Source organism: Neolamprologus brichardi, chromosome 3, assembly GCF_056152115.1.
Source record: "Neolamprologus brichardi isolate AB-2024 chromosome 3, ASM5615211v1, whole genome shotgun sequence".
Lineage (NCBI taxonomy): Eukaryota > Metazoa > Chordata > Actinopteri > Cichliformes > Cichlidae > Neolamprologus > Neolamprologus brichardi.
In genome coordinates this window covers 9,016,565-9,034,187 of record NC_142106.1, presented here as the reverse complement: position 1 = coordinate 9,034,187, position 17,623 = coordinate 9,016,565, and the positions used below count along the sequence as shown (strand labels likewise).

The 17,623-nt window shown below is 40.2% G+C and overlaps 1 protein-coding gene across 2 annotated transcripts; it reads right to left on the bottom strand.

Moving 5' to 3' along the window:
* Nucleotides 1-1,970: 1,970 nt before the first annotated feature.
* Nucleotides 1,971-3,371, bottom strand: LOC148103387 (nuclear factor 7, ovary-like). Of its 2 annotated transcripts, XM_087839134.1 has the most exons (3): nt 3,123-3,359; nt 2,670-2,936; nt 1,971-2,636 (listed from the first exon to the last, which is right to left on the bottom strand). In XM_087839134.1, the coding sequence occupies exons 1-3, from the start codon at nt 3,357-3,359 to the stop codon at nt 1,971-1,973; spliced, it is 1,170 nt and encodes a 389-aa protein (XP_087695260.1). The 2 variants fall into 2 exon arrangements, with proteins under 2 accessions (XP_087695260.1, XP_087695261.1); XM_087839135.1 differs by having other exon boundaries at nt 1,971-3,371.
* Nucleotides 3,372-17,623: the final 14,252 nt, after the last annotated feature.

Here is a 17,623-nt window from a genome sequence, read left to right as displayed (position 1 = left end):
TCTTCAGAAAATAGCCTTACTAGGTAATGAACCATGCTCCCAGTGTGGAGCTGCGCACTCTTTATTTTTCTGAGCAGCTTGGAAGTCGAAGAAGTTTTGTTTGAAATTTCTATTCTACAGAGAAGAAAGCCGGCTAACAAAGAAACTCATGAGAAACAAACGCCACAGAAAGAGAAACAAAGCAAGTAAGTGATGATTTTTAAACTTTACTTTTATTCCTGTATAACAGCTGATTGTTCTGTAAATAGTTTGAAATGTTTATTTAAAAAACGCTTTGGCTGCATTTAAAAAAAAAATAGCTGCAAAAAACTTTGTTGTTTGCCAAACTCAGCTACTTTTTTGAAGAAGTAACTATATAATTAATTGCTCAACATTGGTCTTTATTTACTGTATTTTGCAGAAGATTAAAGTTTTCTTACTGACACAGGTAGGATGGTCAGGCGTCCTCTGTTCCTTCACCGTTCATGAACTGTCACTTATAAAATGCTGCCAAACATCAACTACACTCAATAACTAAACGTGTGCAGGTTAAAGTGATGGACGCCCAGATCTGCACTCCAAATACAAACAGACTAAAGGTGTTTCCTTCAGAAACAAAGACAATATTTACAAAGATCTCACAGGTCAATTGTGAGCGATCACAGCAGCATCTCATCCTGACTAACAGCTTTTAGATGCAGGGAGAGCGTCGTGGTTCAGAGGTGGTTCAGCAGATGAAGAAGGCCTTTCTGTTGCATTGTGTAGTGCTGTGGATGCCATGATGGTTGACTGGGTCTGCTTCTACTGAACTCACAAACACTTCTGAGGTATTTACACCTGAAGCCTCATTTAATGTGAGTCAGAAACAAACGGCTCACCTGTGATTAATGGATGTTTCCCTGCATTTATATTTTCACACAGTTTATTTCTTACAGCAGGAAAACTGAACAGAATGTATGTAAGAGGTTAGAGTGAGGATGACGTCACTTCATACAGAAAATACATGTTTGTCTGTTTTGATGATGAAGGACTTCTTTAGCTCTGTAAACAGCTACACTTGAGAGGACAGAGGTGATTTCATGGATAAATAACAATGTGTTTATCAGCTTTCATCATCGCAGTGCAGACGTGACGTCAGATCTATCAAACTGAAGGCCGTCTCTCTGATGACGTCACAGAGCAGAGTCGTTCTGTCCAATAAAGGATCTCAGATCAGTTGCTGCCATCTTGTGGCCACAGTTGGTTACTGTCTCTGAACGTTGTCTCATGTTTCCTGTTTTCCTGTTAACAAAGGCTGGAGCTCATCATGCTGAGAGGGCAGCAGCATTTTTTGGCTCTTCACACATGTTCATTATATTCTGATGATCCTGGATGGAGACAAACTACAGATAAGTGTGTTCAGCCCAACTAGTTGATCTCATTACAGCAGTTTGATGTTTCCCTTTGAATCCCCCTGAAGATCCTGACAGTGAAGCACGTACATAATACTCCAGCCTTTCAACTCTGAGCTTATTTAGTTCTATTAATACACTGAAATCTCATTTGTGTCATGAAGAAAGTCTTTAATCAAACAGAATTCAAAGATCAGAAACATTTCATATATGGAGTTAAACATGAATCATTGTTTCAACAATAGATTTATTGTTGTCATAAACAGACAAGAAGACAACAACAAACTGCTCCTCCCATTCAACACATGTCAGTCCATATCCCAGCAAACGAAATCATCTCCATTTACACATCAAATAGAAACATGAATCACTTTTAATGATTAGAAACTTGATAGAATTTCAAATCTAGTTTGGGGAGTCATTCAGTGAGAAACAGTGAAATGATTTTCCATGTGAAAAGGTGGACAGCAGAAACAGAAAGAAACAGTGAGAACTAAAAGAGAAACAAAGAGCTTTGGAACAACGAGGCAGCAGGAGGACAGCTGCAGTTTAACAGCTTCAATTCACTGACAGGAAACAACATTAGAAATATCATCATCCTCAACTCATCTGCTGCACTGACACTGACACCTTCAACGGACACACCTTCACTTTACCAACAGTGTTAATGTATGGAAACATCCTGTGAGTGAAAGTGTGTGTGAAGGTGTGTATGTGTGTGTTAGTATCAGGATCAGAGAACGACAGCTTTCCTCTGTTCCAGTCCAGATTCACTCTGATCCTCTGGAGCTTCTTCTGGACTGAGAGAGCAGTGTCTGCTGATGGTGAGACTGTGTAGTATTTACCTTCATAGAAAAATATTCTCCATAATCCAGACTGTATGTCTCCCTTCCTCTTCACAGACTCTGCAAACACACCCAGTGTCCACCCTGTACTGTCTCTAACATCAACATCCCAGCTGTGAGTCCCTGAGTTAAAGCCCTCAGAGCCCAGGACAGAGATGTAATCATCAAACCTCTCTGGATTATCAGGAAGCTGCTGCTTCTCTCCTCCTCGTCTCACACTGGTCAGATCTTCAGACAGGATGAGTTTTGGATGAGCAGTGTTTGGGTCCAGAATGAGAGGAGTGTAGGAGACCACGTCCTTCATGTTGTTCCAGATGTTGAAGGTCAGGTTGCCCAGGTGTTTGGCCTGGTCTATCAGAGCTCCTGAGGGCAGCTGTGGATCATCCAGCAGGGGGCAGCGCTGGACTCTTTCCACTGCAGCCTTGTAGTTGTGCAGGAATGAGACGTCTTCAGCTCTCAGCTCCTCCTCTGTGGCTCTGACTGTGTCTGAAAGAGCTGCTATCTCTCTGCTCAGAGCCTCCATCTTCTCCTTCATCATCCCACTCTTCTGCTCCTCTTCCTCCCTCAGTGCAGCCAGCCTGGCCTCCTCTTCCTCTGCTAGAAACTGTTGAAGCTTCTTAAACTGCTCCTTAATCTGCCTCTCTGTGTGTCGGGCCTGGACCTTAATGTGTTCTGCTGTTTGATCAAACTTCACTTGAACTTCTTCACAAACCTTTAACTTCTTCTTTAAGGGCTCCAGAGTTTCCTGAAGTTCCTTCTTGTGTTGTTGTGCAGCTTCATCGATGGGTCTGAATCTGTGATTGGTGTGTTTTTCTGAGGCACAGCAGATGTGACACACTGGCTGCTGATGGTCCAGACAGAAGAGTTTGAGTTTCTCAGAGTGCAGACTGCAGAGAGCCTCTGAAGCTCTCTGATCTCTCTCCTGTAAGAACGACTCACACAGGTTCTTTAAAGCCAGATTTAAAGGTGGTTCATCCTTTGAAGATCTTCTCTTACAAACTGGACACTCGTGTGTTGGTCTCTCTCTCCACCATCTCTTCAGACAGTCTTTACAGAAGCTGTGGCTACATGACAGAAGAACAGGATCTCTGAAGACCTCCTGACAGACCGGACAGCAGAGATCCTCCTCTGATCTGGAAGCCATTGAGTCTGTGAGTGAAGCTGAAAACAGCAGACAGGAAGTACAGTCAGTCCTGGCTCCCCTCCCTCCTCTACCACCTTCACTGAAACTTCCTTTGAGTCGTGTTTTTGCTCAAACTCACATTCAATGTGTGGAGCGTCAGCAGCTTGAAGCAGCAGTGTTGGAGTTTTCCACTTTTCTCTCGTGTAGCTGGACTCACTCAGAGGAAGCTGCTAGTTTGGTCCAACGATAAGTGTGAGTCTCAGAAGATTCAGTGGTGTTATTTCCTGTAACTAAGGGTGTGTTTCACTCCAAAGTTCAGACATTAACCTGCCAGAAGTTGTAAAAGCTACTGATAAAGAGCTTTTATCTCATTTCACATGCAGGTTACAACATGAAACCTGTTGTGAAGTTTATAAAATAAAGTGTCACTCGGTGGTGCAGCTGTTTGTCAGCTTCTATTTCAGACTTTGTTCTGGTTCTTGTTCAGGTTCCCAGCAGTGGGAGTGTAATGCAGTCACACACACACAGGTGGTGTTCAGGTGGATTCACTTAGTTACAGACAGTGGTGTTATTTCTTGTAACTAAGGGTGTGTTTCACTCCAAAGTTCAGACATTAACCTGCCAGAAGTTGTAAAAGTTACTAATAAAGAGCTTTTCTCTCATTTCACATGCAGGTCAGAGCATGAAAGCTGTGATGCAGCAGTTTGAGAGAAATTGCTGCTGATATAAAATATTTTTTGTGGTTTTATAAAATATATAAAAGAGCAGAAAGAAAAGAAATAAGTGTAAAGAGTGCAGCAAAATGCATGTTTTAGTGTGAGTTGGTTCATCTGATCTGGTTGTGTAAAAGTCACTGCATGACACTGAGTGTTACTTTTGTGTTACTGACACTCATCTCTGACATCTCTTTCTCTTACTTTCTTTTTTCTGTTATTTAGTCAAAAATCTTTCAAAGAAATAATGAATTCTCCACACGTGTTTGAAGGTTGCTGATACGTTCATCTAGCACAGACCTATTGCTGGAACGCCAAGACAATTCTACTACAATGGCAAAAACAAGACGCAAGTCACCAGAGCTCTTTGTGTTGCTCGTGCATGAGGGAGAGAACTGTGACGAGCATCGTTCCCTCCAAGTAAGCAAATGAATGTTAATAGTCAAACATAGAAATGAACATTTGCAAAATCATTCCAGCTTTGTGGTGCATCTCCTCCAGGTGTGTAAATCACACATGCAGAGTGGTTTGAGTTCCTCAGAGCTTCATAAATGTCTCTTCCAGTTGTTTCTATCACTGTCTATATGACCAGAGTCCAAATGTATGCAGACATGGGTATAACAAACATACCAGTTAGTTTTGCTGTTTGTCAATGTGGCTTTCAGTTATCTTCAAGGCTGCAGGCCTTTGTCAGCACTCCTGTTTTATGGCCTCTATCAACCCTCATCACCTCATTTCATGCATTCTTCCTGTGGGGGGTACTTATGACTCCTCTATTGTCCTTTCGTCTCTGCAGAAAACCTTTTTTGGAAAGGGTATTGGATTCAATTATTTTACTGCTGTTATAACCCCACCTGTTGAGTCACTTCAGCAGTCTTGTTCATGATGCAAATGACAACAACAATGACACAAAGGAAGACCCTCTTCAGAGTGTCAAAGTATGCATAGCACAGTGACACAGCATTAGGTGATGTTCATAGGAAATTGCTGTCAGTCATTCCCCGTCACCACCATAGCTTCTGGTTTCTGTTCACAGAATAATGATGCCATCCTTGAACTTCCTCTCTGCACGGTCGATTGGAGCTTGGAACGCTCCCCTCATCCTTCAGATCTCCATCTGTTGTCCACAATCTCCTCGTGATTACCTCTGGAAAGCCCTGTGGCACAGCTCTCCATCCAATGCAGCTTTATGGTCATTGCTGTGGTTCCAGAATCTTCTCATGATGACCAGTAGGTCCCCAAACAGCATGACCTTTGACCTCAACCCCTGCTTGGGCTGTCAGCTATGGTCCCTGCTTCTCGCTGGGTCTCTGAAGATTTCTCAGGAGATTCCACCCTTGGGATCATTTCTTCCAGCAATGCTCTGCTGCACCTGTATCTCCTTACTAGAGGAAAAACTTCTATTTGGAAAACATGTCAACCATCATCAAACCAAATTTTCCTTTCAGTTCAGTGAACTTCACTTATCAAAAAAATATAATTATTTATATTATATCTATTTTATTATATCTCCCAGCGGTCTCCAGGTGAGAGAGGGAACGATGTAGGAGGTGAATGATGGCATCATCCAGTCCAGTGCCAAGTAAAGCCGTCTTCCTCTGAGCACCAGCTTTTCTATTGGTTCAAACACAGAGGTGGAGGGCTACGTTTTTTCTTTGTGAAAAGACAACTTAAAAAAAACATTCAAACATGAAGCTTTTATCTAGAAAAGCTAAAAAATGTATCATTAAGTAGTTTTTCAACATAATCTGAGTTTTTGTGGTAAATATTTATATGTACTTATATGCCACAATTTTACTCTAAGTGCTTTCTGTCTAACATTCAAACTGATGGATGCATCAGACAAAAACTTAGGTTTTGTATGTTGTCCAAGGATATTTGGCATGCAGACTGGAGCATCAAGGGATCCGTTCACAAGCTTTATAATTAGTGGATGATCTGCTCTACCTCCTGAGATGAAGCCACTCCAGGAATGCCAACAATTATCCATCTGTTTAATGGAGACATCAATTGTCCCCTTGTGTCAACATCTTGTAGTTTGGTTAATGAATAAATGTATTTCCTCACACATGGTTTATTTATGGCCACTAGAGGGAGATGTTGGACTTTAAAGACTAACATGGATATAAACAGATCATCAACATTTCTTTAATATTTTGTCAATAATAAAATGACAGTAATGTGATTACAGTAACAGTAATGTGATTACAGTAACAGTAATGTAAAAAAAAATCACCACCATCTGAACATTTATTTATTCGATGGACTTTATTGTTACCAAACAGAACTGTTCTGGACTCACACGTCCAAGTTAACCAACCACCAACATGTACGATAAAGAGCAACAATCATAAGTTCATCTACGTCACTGATTCTTTGATGTGCAGCAGGTTTTAAGCATGACAGAGATTCTCTGCTACGAGCGAGTTGTTAAGCCGTACACTAGACAACACTAAACACTAAACAAAGCTCCGACTGTGGGTTTTAATCAGTGTTGGTCAAGTTACTTGAAAAAAAGTAATCAGTAACTAATTACTGATCACTTCCCCCAAAAAGTAATCCAGTTACTTTACTGATTACTTATTTTCAAAAGTAATTAATTACTTACTTAGTTACTTAGTTACTTTTTAAAAACACGATTTACAACCTGAATAGGTGATAAAGTGATAGATCTTTCAGCCCAATTCTACTTTTTCTACATAATCATCATACAAAATGTAATCAAATGGAAAAGTCTCTTTTTAAAACTTGTTTTATTAGTTTTAATCTTTTAACTTTATGCATCAAGCAAAAATTTAATTATATGCAACATTCACTGACTGGAAGAAATTTGTTTAATATTTAAACCTATTTTCTGCACATTCCAGCACATAAAATAAAAATATATTTTTGTGTGTTTACACTCATTCTTTCAAATAGATGCAAGTAAAACACAGCAGAAAATAAATAAAGTCAAAGACTAGCGGTCCTGTTGCTCTATTTTCACCTGTAAAGCAGGAGTGGGGTAGGCGGAGGTTTATCCTGGTGCAGGTGTGCAGCGGTCAGTGGAAGAATCCGCGAGTTTCTCTGCGAGTTTCCCATTACGTCGTAGCTACTCGGTGCTTGCTCGGAAGTTTAGGGGTTTTTTTTCGCTGTAAAAAGAAGTTTTCTTCCCACGCACAACGGACACTAATGTTTTTGTCACTTTTTATGGAATCAAACTCAAAGTAAGGTCAGTACTTCCACGCTTTAAACGCTGCACGCTCATACTCTCTCTGCACTCGATATATGATCCATTGTTGATCTGCACACAGCTGTTGTCACGAACATCGCACTCACTTACGTCACTGTCATGAGACATTCTCGCAAAAAAAATCACGTTTTTTTTGCAATAGTAATCCATTACTTTACTCGTTACTTGAAAAAAGTAATCGGATTACACTAACGCATTAAAAGTAATCAAACGTAATGCGTTACAAATAACGCATTACTGCCCATCTCTGGTTTTAATGTTATGGACATGTGCATATGTTATTTGGAGAATGTATAAATGTTGCTGTACTTGATTCTAATCTGCTGTCAAGTCTCATACACACAAAAATTGCAGTTACTAGAACACAGAACAAACACCAGGTAAAGCTGTTCGATCAATAAAACTAATTTCACCTGAGACAAACTGAAGTGATTTACACATCTCTGTTATCAGGCTGTGGGACATAAAGTTTAATGTTTAAAGGGGTCCAGTGTAAAGATCCACAGCTCTAATGTGCAGCCGTCACCTTAGAAATAAACAGCAGCACAGAGAGTGTGCTAAGTGGTTAAAATATTTCTCATCACCATCTGATAATGTCACGGCGAGTAGAGTGAGCCGTGTGGAAATAATAAAGGAGGATCCAAACGCAGGCACTTGTAAAGGTGTGAAGGTGGTTTATTAAATATGAAATAAATATAGACAAACAGCAAATGGAGCATGAACTAAACTAGACTGGAAACAACTAAACTACAGAGCACGAACCTGAATGAGGACAACGGCCAGCAGGGAGAACACACAGGTGAGACATAGTGGATACACAGACAGACCAGCAACTACAAGACAGAAGACGCGACTTAAATGCACACAGAGAAACAGGGAGATTACACACAGGTGGGGAACACAGCTGGGAGTAATCAACGAGACGAGACAAGAGGTAAAACTGAACACTCACATGAGACGCAGACCTTCACAATAAAACAGGAACAAGAAACCATCACACAAAGACGCAGACTCGACACTGAGAGACAGACAGAAAATGACACATGGAACTTGAACTAAACCTGCAAAAAACATGAGAACACAAAATCTACAAACTAATCCCTAAACAAGAATAACTGAAACATAGATTCATCATCATCATCATAAGAAAAGAATCCAAAATGCAAAAACACACCAAAACATAACAACTCAAAATACTGGGTCAACCTGACCCAGAACCGTGACAGATAACAACTGTTATTGTGTGGAAGAAGGGTCACATGACTTGCAAAACAAGTTTAATGTGAATGCAGACAGGAGTCTGAGCAGAAAGCTGAACAGACATCGATAACCTTTCTGAAACCATCTGCAGCTGGAGATTTAATGTAGGTTTGTCAAGCCAGCTAATGATTGACTGTGTGTTGAACTACACCCACAGTATACAGCAGGTTTCTCTAAGTTTTTTCATCTCTGTGAGACTTGAATGTGTTTTAATATGAGTTATATAAAGGAATATTTTGTGTTCACAGGCTGAAGTTACTTTTTTTAATCTCTATCAACAGAAAAAAAAATGTTTGAAAATACAAATCCTGTAATTTCCAAATACAGGACATAAATATGAAAACCTATGCTACAGAAAAGTACAATAAGATGAGCAGCTGGAAGCCAAAAGAAATTCCCATCAACAAATCCTATAAAAACTGTGAAGATGAACAAACTCTGTAGTTCACAGAGTCTCTGACAGACAGAGACACACTGACACAGTCTGAACAGGTTTGATGATAATCAGAGAAATTTATCATCAAACCAACTCTGGATGTGTTTGATGTCTGTCTGCTGGATGATCAGATCATCTGTCTGTACCTGAATGTTCACTGACAACACTGAGAGTCTGAACAGCAGCAGGAGAAAAACTCTGAGACATTTCAAACAGCCTGCAATTCAACAGGAGGCTGCTATGAATCCTGATTCTGCTTCTTTTTATGTTTTCTGTAGATCAGAAAAACAACAAAATCAGTAACAAGAAGCACAGCAAAAATTGACAGACCAACAAGTAGGACTAGAGATCCATTCTCTGTGTGTCCTCCGTGGTGTTTTTTTGATCTAAAAGACAAAACAACACAGAGCAGAGAGGTTAACGGTTGGAGACTATAGATGTTCATCTGTCTATAGAAGATGGAACTACAGAGACCACAGAGCTTTATTTGTAAAACAAACTTCCTGAAATTCTTAGGTTTTAATATCAACACTTTTGACTACTGCAAGTCATTATTATCAGGATTATTAAATCTTATGATTTAATAAAGAAATTTGCAGACTTGCACAGAGATGGTAAAATTATGATGACTGATAACGGAGATGAAGACAACAGACGATGAGGACAGAGAGGAACAGGGGTTTAAATGCACCAAGGAGACAGTCAGAGAGAACTCGGGACAACTGGAGACATTTAAGGATGCAGGGACTGACAGAGACGGGGAAGACGTCTCATCGTGACGAGTAAAGTTCACCTTGACTGGATGGGCAGCTCTCCATCCAAAGCTCTGATCCTAGAATCGCCCCTAAACCCACCCGAGGGATTAATAAAGCTTCAACTAATCTGATCTAAGATGTGATATTGATGAGCCCGTTAACTTACACAGCTTTCATTCCAGGCTTCAAACAGGTTAAACTTTATTGATATAGCAGCTCTTCTCCCATCTTACTGGCATAAACATTTAAAGCACTCACAGCTGCTCTGTCTACAGCAGGGGTTTTACTTTCAGTCTTCATTGTGTGTTTAACCTCTTCATACTTTTCTGATATTGTAATTTTATCTTCCTTTGTAACATCTGCCGCTCTGCTGTCTGTACACTGATCCACGGCTGTGGTTGGTCAGATGTTGCCATCACCGGGGAAAATCCAGGGTTAACTTAGCGAGTTGCTAATCAGGTTGGTGTGATTGTTTTTCTCCTGACTGATGATGTTAGTGTGAATCCAGATAACAGAAAGATCCTGTGGATATGCTGAACTCTCCTCACAGTTCAGAGCCCTACAGAGACAGAAAAACGCCACATTAAACCTGCTGTGGTTGACCTCTGACCTCTAACTGATCCTGTTTGATCTGTGAAAGGATGAGCTCAGATGAAATCAGGTGTGTGAGGCAGAGAAATAAGAACAAGGACTTAGGCTACGTCTACACTAATGATAACAATGACACGTTTTAGTCATGTGATGCAGTCATGTGACCTATTAAACTTAGATAGCAGAGGGCATCGTACAGCAGTTGTTTTGTTTGCTCTCAGTTTTGACAGCCCTATCAGTTTGTGCATGCTTCAGATAGCTTTTCTTCAAACTCTCTAACTCTCACTCGCTTTTGCCACTTTGTACTTTTGTGTTACTCGCAGCAACAACTCCATCTCATTGTTAGTTCATTTAAAAAACTTGGTGCTTTTCCTCAACATTTTCCCGCCAGCTGAGGCAGGCCTTGCATTTCACACTTGTGCTCAATGTGGATGCATAACTCAATGGTGGGGACGCTGAGCATTTTCAGACGAAAACGCTGTTTTCAGATCTCTCCGGGCTCGTGTGGACGTAGCCTTAGTTTAGGTGTGGTTTCTATTAAGGAAGGGTCTTAAGTAAGCATGTAAATTGTGACTATTTTTAACATTTGACACATTTATAATTCTGTGTGTTGCTTTTGTCCTTCAGCTCCGGGACTGTTCATTGTTTTGGGATGTTTATCTTCCTGACCGGGTTGGAAGGATGGACACATTTTATTGCTCTGAGTCATTTTGTAGGCCACACTTAAGTTATAGTTTGTTAATTCCCAGATTGAGTAGAATTTTTTATAATTTTGTCACAGATCGTAAAACAACCTGTAGCTGCCCTCCAAGGTGCTCAGGAACTTTTACTCCTGCACCATAGAGAGCATCCTGACGGGAAACATCTCAACCTGGTTCGGGAACAGCACCATGCAGGACAGACGAGCTCTACAGAGGGTTGTGCGATCAGCTGAGCGCACCATCCGCTCCGAGCTCCCTGACCTGCACTCAATCTACAGCAGGCGGTGCTGGACCAAGGCCAGGAAGATGGTGAAGGACCTCAGCCATCCCAACAACAGACTGTTCTCTCTGCTGAGGTCAGGAAAGCGATTCTGCTCCCTGAAGACCAACACAGAGAGACTGAGGAGGAGCTTCTTCCCGCAGGCGATACGGTCTCTCAATCACACCACCACACAGTACTGACCCACACATATGGTTCTTACACACACACTGGACATTTTCACTTCATCACTTAAATCACTTTAAGCATATTTGCACTGCACAAGACACTAAATAATGTGGATTGCACAACACTGGACATTATATTTCTTCATTTCCAGTTAATACTTGTACAGCTGCTGTTATTGTGTATATATATTTATATTTCTTCATACATTCTTATATATTTCTATACTGTGTATTGTGTATTTTGTTGTACAGTTATTTTATTTTCAACTTTAATTTATATATTTTATTTATTCCTTCCTGGTTAAATTTACCCTTTTTAATTTTCATATTTATTTCCTATCTCATTCATAGACTTTTCTTTTTTTCTTTAGGTCACGAGCAGTTGTGTAAGCATTTCACTGCATATCGTACTGTGTATGACTGTATGTGACAAATAAAAATTTGAATTTGAATTTGAATTTGTGATCCATGCAGAGAAGGGCGAGGACCATGGTTGGTTGGTTCAAAGATCTGCTTCCTTTGGTCGGCTGTCAGTCTGAGAACTGCCTTGTTTTAAACGTAGGTCAGGTTTTATAGAGGTCCGACTGTCTGACTTATCTGAACGTGTAGAGAGCGTCGCTGCAGCTTCCTGTTTGGCCCCTGATGAAAACACCAGAACAAACGTGCTTATCGCAGGAAAAAAAAATCTTTTCCTCTTTGATAAAGTTTTTGTGAGAGCTGGACCGGAGGGGTTTGAGGTTTGCAATCAAGAATCAAAAGTATGTTAATTGAAAGAAAAGGAGAATAAAAGGAGTGCGACCGTTGTCTGTTAACTCCCAGTGCTCATCAATGGGACCAATGACAGGAAGGTAAAAAGATAAGATTACAGCCAAACATCCAAGTGCTTGATGATAGTTTGGAAAACTTATGAATAATGTGAGTCCTGAGCCACTCCTCGTGTCCAAACATTAATGAAAATACAGCATAAAAGGCAAAACCAGAGTCAGGTTAAGAGTCCATATTTGGTGCGCCCACCTTTGTTCTACAGCACAACCTGAACTCTCTTAATCAGATCTCTTGTAATGTCTTTAAGTCGTCTTTAGGAACAGTTCTCCAGGTGTTTTAAGTGCTTTTTGTTCTCTGTGAAGATGATCCCATGCTGCTTCGATAAAGCTCCGGGTTCTGGGGAGGCCAGTCCATGACCGATAGTGTTCAGGTATTTTATTGCATTGTTAGTATGTTTAGGTTCATTGTCATGCTGAAAAATAAAGCTGTTTCTTTGCAGAAGGTATTACACGGTGGCTCAAACAACGACCGTATGTTTATTCATTTATAATTCTATCAATTTTATCACGGCCTCCAACCCCTCTGGCTAAAATGCTACCATGGAAACCATGACGGAGCCTCTACCATGTTTTACTTGTGTAGTTTGGCATGCCGCATTTCCTTGACAACTTCTTGGCAGACATTTTTCTACTGAGACCATTTCTGATGAGGCTTCAGTTTACAGTCAGGTCATGTGTCAGCTGTTTGCTGGATCTTTGCCTACTTCCTGATAACATGACTTTCAGACACTCCTCAGCAGTGTTCGGAGCTGTTTTTATGCTTTAATGATTCATGGGACTGGATTCTAGGATTTAAGGACTGGACAGGAAATGTAAAATAAATAAATAAAACAAAACAAATAACACTATTGCTCAGAATAAATTTACAAGAAAGCTTCCAAAGAGATTTCAGGCTTTGCTGAAGAATAAAATACTGACGTTGTAGCTTGTTATAACTGTACAAACTCTCTTTTTGCCGTACAAGCTGTATTCCCATATGTTTCAATGGATCAATGCATCTTTTTTCCATTTTCCTAATGAAATATAAAAACATGAGGGGAGGTTTGAGACTTTGGGGCATCTCTGTAACTACACAAAATGTTCTCCGCTCCATTTTCTTTTTCTCACTTCCTTTTCCGTTCTTTATTAAGCCCTCATCCCAACTTTTGTTTTAGATGTGTGGCTGCCATCGAACTTAAAATTAAGTAATACGTTTCCTAAAATGATACTGTTCTCAGTTTGTACATTTGATATTGTCAAGTCCGGCTGTGTGGCAGGATCCAGTAGCAGGACAAAAAGCTAAACTAAGTGCGGCAGCTTTATTGCTGTAGCTTGAAAACTCAACAAAATACAAAAAAACAAGAAGTCAGGCAAGAGGGGAAAAGCCTGAGTGAACGACACAACAAGGAATCGAGGGAAACTGAGGACATAAATACACACAGGCTCAGGAGAGGATGGCCAACAAGTGGGACTCATTACAGAGTAAAGTGACACAGGAAGCAAAACTGAAGATGATGCTGGATCAAAATGAAACAGGAATGAACAAACACAGAGAGCAGGACTAAGACATGTGAACGTGACCCTGGGGCTAAGGATGGACAGACAGAAGACAAGTGGGATGACATATGGGACAAGAAGGGAGAAAACACAGGGAATACAAACATAAACCTAACCTGAGACTGTCATGGTCCTGGGTCATTTTGACCGTGTTCTCAGTTTTCCTGTGGTTTTGTATTTTGTTCCTTATGTTCATTGGATTGTTTGGTTTGTATTTGGATCCCCCCTGTGTCCATGCTGTTATTGTGTTCTGTGTTCTCCTCATCCCCTCGTGTATTCATCCTTGTTCTCTGCCTCTCTCTCTCTGCTCATCTCTCTGTACTGTGTTGTGTTTAAGGTCCACATCTCGGTGTCAGTATTTTCAGTTTCGTGTCCTCCCCGCTCGGTCATGAGTAATTGTCCTCAGCTGTGTTCCCACTTCCCTCATTACCTTCTGTGTATTTATGTCAGAGTGTCCCTTTGCTCCGTGTTGCGTCGTCCCTCTAGGTTGTGTGCATTTCCCGTGTCTTCCCAGTGCCTCAGCTTCAGTTTCTCCCAGTATAGTTTTGTATGACTTCTTATGTTCCTGTTAATAAAGACCTGCCTTTGAGTTCATCCCCGTGTGTCTAGAGCCGTGCATTTGGGTCCTCTCTTGCCTTCACACAGCCGCCGCATGACAGAGACAGGACAGGAAATGCAGAAAGACACTAACATTATGAGGAACCAAAGGACTAGAAGCAAAGATAAACTCAGAAAAAAATATTATACTTTATACTAAATAATACAAACTGAACATAAATCATCACTTTAATCCAGAAAAAGTCAAAACAAAAGTCTAATTACTGGGTCAGAGGACAACAATGTTTTTATATGTTTTTATTTATATGTTAGTCAGCAACTAGTTATTCTTCATAACTACTTCCCTGAATCGGCAGTGGGTCATTTATGCACCTGCAGCTTTCCTCGCATGTGGTCATTTCTCACGGTCAAGAAGAAGAGAGAGAGCCCACGGCCCTCATAGGAGTCGTCTTTGAATAACATCACTACTGTTAGTCAAACACGTTTATATTTTTGCTGCTTAGCAAATTAGTTGGACTCAAAATACAGAAGAAAGAGGAAGAGACATTATTACAATCAAAGGGATGTTTCATTTTGTAAAGTGTAACTTTAAAAATTCTGTATTTTTTTAACCAATTTACATTATTTGGTATTCATTCAGGTGTTGGGGTTTTTTTTCAGGAGAAATATCACACTGTGGATGTGGAGGTGAGGACGACTGAGTTGTGTGACGTTTTTCTCTAAGATGCCTTCAGTTACAGGTAATTCTCAGAGTGGATTTCTGGTTAATCTTCACTCGGTCATGTAAGCAGTTTGGTGCTTTCCCCTAACTAAAATGCATTTCCACTTTTAGAATTGGATTTCAGTTTAAAACTGGTATGTGGACCCACACAGGTGTGGAGCTGCAAAGAGGAAGCAGCTTTAAATGTAAGTGAGTCTATTTTTGTCGGCAGATTCGTAAGAAGTCATAAAAATAAGAAGCACGTTGACTGTGTGTTGGCTCTCTGCCCAGACTGTAAATGTGTGTGTGTGTGTGTGTGTGTGTGTGTGTGTACACGCCTACTTCCAACTAAAACTGCACGACACACCCACAAACTCAGTGACTTGGAGAGCGGTGCAGTGCAGCCGTGAACACACACTACAGGACAGACGGGTAAACGATGAGCCTGTGACGAGATGAGCGGTGAGTGAAAATGTTCAGTTAATTAATGGAGAAATGAAAAAGCTGGAAGCAGCGAAGGGTTAAAAGAAACTCTTTACCCAACAGGCTCAGATTGTGCTTTCCTTCACAGCCTTACATGGACTTCAGTAGCGTTAGAAACTGACGCTCTGTGTTCTGTTTCCTGACACATCAGCTGCTGTCTTTGAACTTCTGCCTTTAATTTTAACTGGATCAGGTGGAAACCTGTGTCATCTCTGTGTCTTAAGTTTGTACTTTATGTTTTTAAGACATTAAAGAAATGACAGAAAAATGTAAACTGGAGCTCAAAGATGTAAAAAAAAAAGTTTACAACTGACTGTATCCAAGTCCCACAGAGCGAGAGCGAAGTGCTCTAATAGGGTGATATGGTACTACAAGGTCATTAAGATAAGATGGGGCCTGATTATTTAAGACCTTGTATGTGAGGAGCAGGATTTTGAATTCTGGATTTAACAGGAAGCCAAAACAGGAGAAATCTGCTCTCTCTTTCTAGTCCCTGTCAGGACTCTTGCTGCAGCATTTTGGATCAGCTGAAGGCTTTTCAGGGAGTTTTTAGGACATCCTGATAATAATGAATTACAGTCGTCCAGCCTGGAAGTAATAAATGCATGAACTAGTTTTTAGTGTCACTCTGAGATAGTCACAAAAAGTTAGTCAGTGGTGCTAGTGTCATTATATATAAATGATATAAAAATGTACTGTTTATAAGGTTGGAGAGACGGAGAAATAAGTTGGATGAGTGGCAAAGCATTTCTCCCACTGAAAAACCTCCATCCAGATGAACAAAATCTCTTTAATAAACTGAAGCTCAGTTCACAACCAGCTCCTCTGCATTTTCAACAAGTCTGAGCTCATTAAAATGAATCCAAATGTTTGATGACTCTTTCTTAATGTGATTTTTCCAAACTCTCCACATGCTCTTACTGTTTAACTCATTGTTGGAAGCTCATCATTTGAAAATGTTTCAGGCATATAAGTTGAAAATATTGGCTCAATAGTTTTGAATGCATATTTAGTAAATATGATAACAGTCTCTGATCTGTGTGAGTTTACAGAAATGCTCTTACAAATAACTCACATGTGTTTCTTCCTCTATTTCAAATGAACACCTCTGTGTTCAAACACCAGGAGATGAAGCTTCTTTTTCTTTCTCAGAAACAGACTCGTTAGTGTTAACCACAGAGGACAAACACACAGAACTTAACATGGTGTGAACATCTACAGACAGACTAATATATATTTGACTGATACCATCATGCTGTTAAATGTAAAATCATTTACTCATAATCCAAACTGGGTTTATTTTACACATCATCACCAGTTTCTTAAATTCAGCTACTTTTGCTTCTATGACATAATTAATCTTAATCTAATTTAATGTCAACCTAATTTAACATTAAATCTTAATTCCGTCCAGCTCAGTGTCTCTGACTCCTCCCACTACAACACTGAACAAACCAAGAGCACCAAATGCTGCAGTTCCTCTAATGTCCACTGGGGATTTATAGAGTCAGTCACTCTCCATAGACACTCATGTGAACATGTTCAACTTTACAGCAGAAATAAAAATTGATACAACCTGCTATTAAAAATATATTTGGTCTCTATAGCTAACACGCCTTTATAACTCACCTGTTCAAATGTTAATGAGGCTGAAAGTTTGCATTATTAGGGGCGTGGCCTCTTTGAGAGGTGGCTGGACACAGGCTGCTGTAACTGCCAACTGTCTGTTAGGCTTCACCTCAGCCAATTGGACCTCTGGACCATCTTTGTGCTTCGGGGGTATTTTTAATGCAAATGTGTAACCAATACTATGTGGCTCATTGCATAAACAAACATTAGCAGTTCTGGTAAGTTTAAATCTAGGATCTTGTTTTTATGTTACAAAGCTCTATTTAGCAGCTATCAGTGCCTTTCTGTTGACTCCTTACAGTCTATGGAAGCAGCTTGATAACCAAGCTATCTGACACTAGCTAATAAATTAGCACTGCACCCTTTCATCAAAACTAAATCGCTCTTGGCAATAAAGACAAACATGATGTTGCTAAAAAT